The 3,448-nt window shown below is 44.7% G+C and overlaps 1 protein-coding gene across 1 annotated transcript in view; it reads right to left on the reverse strand.

The window, feature by feature from the left end:
* DNAH2 (dynein axonemal heavy chain 2) overlaps positions 1 to 3,448 on the reverse strand; it is a 111,966-nt gene that overhangs the window by 36,481 nt on the left and 72,037 nt on the right. Inside the window, exons 42-45 of the mRNA XM_019665911.1 lie at positions 1,927 to 2,079; positions 1,637 to 1,728; positions 1,098 to 1,296; positions 721 to 945 (exon numbers count right to left, since the gene is read on the reverse strand). Coding sequence (XP_019521456.1) covers positions 721 to 945; positions 1,098 to 1,296; positions 1,637 to 1,728; positions 1,927 to 2,079 — 669 coding nt within the window. The remainder of the gene's footprint in view (positions 1 to 720; positions 946 to 1,097; positions 1,297 to 1,636; positions 1,729 to 1,926; positions 2,080 to 3,448) is intronic.

Raw genomic sequence — 3,448 nt, forward strand, 5'->3', positions numbered from 1 at the left:
CCCCAATTCCCCAATAAAAATCTTTAAAAAAAGCAACCCAACATCTAATTACATCTTCTAGACTTTCTTTTTCCTTTTATTTTTTAAGCCTCCAACTTTTTTTTTAATGTATATATCTATCCATGTGTGCGCGTGTATGTGTGCTTTTTCTCAGAAACATATAAATATATAATTATTAGTGAGCTTTAGGCCCTGAGTGCCTGATAGATGGGCACCCCAGAAATCAGGATAGAATGGTTGCTGCCCCTTGACTCAGGAAAAAAAACAAGCAAGATGCTCAGAGCCCCATGGGAGAAGAGCCAGGCCTGAAAGGAAATGCCTAGATCCTGGTTGGGGAGTAGAGAACTGATACAACAGGGATGGTTACTGCAACAACGGGAGGCAGAGAAGGCCTAGAAAGGAGAACATACAGACCATGGGCACCTAGAAAGTTCTTAATGGCATCAGGGTTGGCATGTGAGTGAAGTATAAGAGGCCTGGAAAAGGAATGGAAGTTAGAGGACAGGATCCTTTGGTCACAAAGCACAGGGCAGTGTCAATGAGGTGAGTTAGTAATAGGAATTGATAACTTAGGAGCCTGTTATCTCTGTCCTGAGAAAGGCAGGATACTCCTGTGTGGAGAGAAATATAGGATTATAGTATTCTATCCCAGCCTTCCACTGGAGGGGGGACTGAATTTATCATAGGTGCAAACAAAGAACAAATTCCCTGGATGCTTACTCGAATGTACTTGATGGTCTGCTTTGTACGATCATACCAGAAGCCGTAGTCAATCCAGAGACGAATCAGCTCCAGGGGTGGCTGGGACCCAAAAGTGTCCTTAGCTGGCATATTTAGGTCATCCATAAAGGTGATCATGCGTTTGCCCCCAGCTGGCACATAGACACCCTTGGTTCGCTTTTCCACCCTGCTCTCAATGATGCTCTGCACATTATTGGATGTGGTCTGGTGAAAAAGGTACAGAATGAATGTCTGGGCCCCCAAGAGAAATATGGAGATAGAGAGAAGTGTCAATCAGGTACTTGAATCCCAAGGAGAGCAGAAGGCAGGGAGAGAGTGGGGAGCAGGCAGTCTGACCCCTGGGTCCTATAACGCACCTGTGCAGACATGTTGACAGTGAGCACTGACCACTGGCTGGAGGGCAAGGACTGTAGGACACTCTGGGCAATAGAGGTCTTCCCAGTCCCCACGGGACCCACCAGCAGGACAGGATTCTGGTTGACCACCAAGGCACTCACTAGGTGGTTGTAACGAACAGTGTCAACAGTGGGCACCATGATCTTATAGAAAGGGAAACTAGGGAGGAAAAAGAATTGTGTCTCAAGGATCATTGGCCTACTCATTTTTAACTCCCCCTTCATTCTGCCTCCCAGAGTTTATCTTCCTCTGGCATCACCACTCTCTAATCGCCAACCCTGCCTCCTGTGGGGCCTGGGAATCAGGCATTTTCCTTAGGAACCTGTTCCATTTCCTCTCGATCTCATTTGTTATACTCAAGCGTCATCTCTGCTCTGGGATCCACCCTCTCCTTTCTATAGCTCACTTTTTCTTCTAGACCCCAGCTCTCTCGCCATATCTCCCACCAGCAGCAGCCCCAAGTCCAATCCACCCTGCCCCCCAAGGGCCTGGCTCTCACTTTGAAGGGTAGCGCCAACTCTTAGGGAGCTTATCCTCAAATGATGTCCAACATCTCATCTTGGGGTCCACAAAATACTCATACACTGTGTCCTGAGGAGGGAATGTGTGTCAGGTTGCCAAAGCCTTTCTTTAGTTCTCCCCAGCCCAGAAAAAGTGCTCACAGACCACTGGTGAAAGAAAGCAAGCTGGGCTGGCAGGCTGAAACTCAAGAAGAGTCTGAGGATCAGGGATACAGGTGCGTTCTGGAAAAGCAGGGAAAATAGGACGGCTGGGTTCGGGGCCCCTGACCTTATTGGGAAAAGAGCCCTCCATCTCTCGGAGGCAACTGTCGATCTTCTTTCGGCCCTCCTCATCCACAGAGGCACACACAGACCAGATCATGCTGAACACAAATGTCAACTCTACCATAGAAACATAGTTTTCACCATCAGCTGGGTTCACCTGGATGAAAAAAGAGAAGGAAAAATACCCTAAATCTGTAAGAGATGGAGGGATCTGCTTTGGCAGGTCATCACAAAGTCTTAGTTAGAGTTTCCCTCCCTCCCTGGTTCTGTTTGGAAAACTATCTGGGTGTAGGTAAACCTAAATCTAAAACATTTAGATAAATCTGAAACTTCTTGTAGCCCAGTGGTGTTCCTGAGTTTCTTCTCTACTAAGACACAGCAGGGATCCAGCCACACCATGTCTACCCTGAATAAGCACCCACAGGTGCTCAAGAAGACAAGTCCATGGACATTTGTGGTGACTTCTTTGTAACTGCAAAAAATGGAGATGACCTATATGTTCACCAGTAGAGGAATGGAAAAATAAAATGTCGTGTTCCACCATGGAATAGTATATAGCTGTTAAAAGCAATGAAACTTATCTAAATGTAGCAGTGTAGAACTCAAAAACATATTGTTGGTTTAATAAGCATATTACAAGTGTGGTATATAGCACAATACATTTTTTATTTTATTTGTTTGTTTATTTATTTTTTAAGCACACCAGGACCAACGATCACCAGCTGCCCAGGCACCAAAAAATCATGCTTCTGAAATCTCTTGATGTCAATTTTACATGCCGAGCAATCAAGCAACCCTGCGTGCGCCACTCGTGGCAGAAGCCCTTTTTTTGCATGATACATTTTTTAAATCCCACATTTTCTATAGATACCTATGGGTGTATTTTTGAAAGTCCTGGAATGACACATACGAACATACTACAACAGTTATTTGTGTGGAGAGGAGAGTAGACCAGGCCCGGGAGGGCAGAGGTAATCAAAAATGACTTTAGCTTTGTATGAAAATTTGTAATTTTTTGAAAGGAAACTAGATTTAACTGTTACTTGAGTAATTAAAAATTAAAAATTTAAATGTACCAACTTAATAGCAGAAATAGCATGTTTTAGAGCTCAGGCCCTCAACCTCCAATCCAGAGGGCACATACAGATGCTGTTCTTTGATAAGGTGCATGGTGCACATGGGGCTGTGCAAACTCCACTGGAATCCTCGGGGAAAATAACCAACAGATGGCTAACTCAGCATCATTTGTATCATCTCTAACCTACTATGTGAAACAGTCACAGGCCCATGGGTGGGGAGCTCTTGAGGATGGGTTCTGAATTAAGATACCTAAAATTGCAGGTAATGTGATATATCGGATGCTGCCCAATCCAGAATATTGTGCTTGGTCTTAGAATATAGGTGGGAAATTGTGTCGAGACTGTATTGTCTACCATATTCAATCTAGAATCCTTAGCCTGTCCTTCCAGCTCACCCCAACACACAAAACATCTCACCATCCTCTTCTGGGGAGGTCTCTGCTATAC

This window comes from Hipposideros armiger, unplaced genomic scaffold, assembly GCF_001890085.2.
Source record: "Hipposideros armiger isolate ML-2016 unplaced genomic scaffold, ASM189008v1 scaffold_457, whole genome shotgun sequence".
In the NCBI taxonomy this organism is placed as follows: Eukaryota; Metazoa; Chordata; class Mammalia; order Chiroptera; family Hipposideridae; genus Hipposideros; species Hipposideros armiger.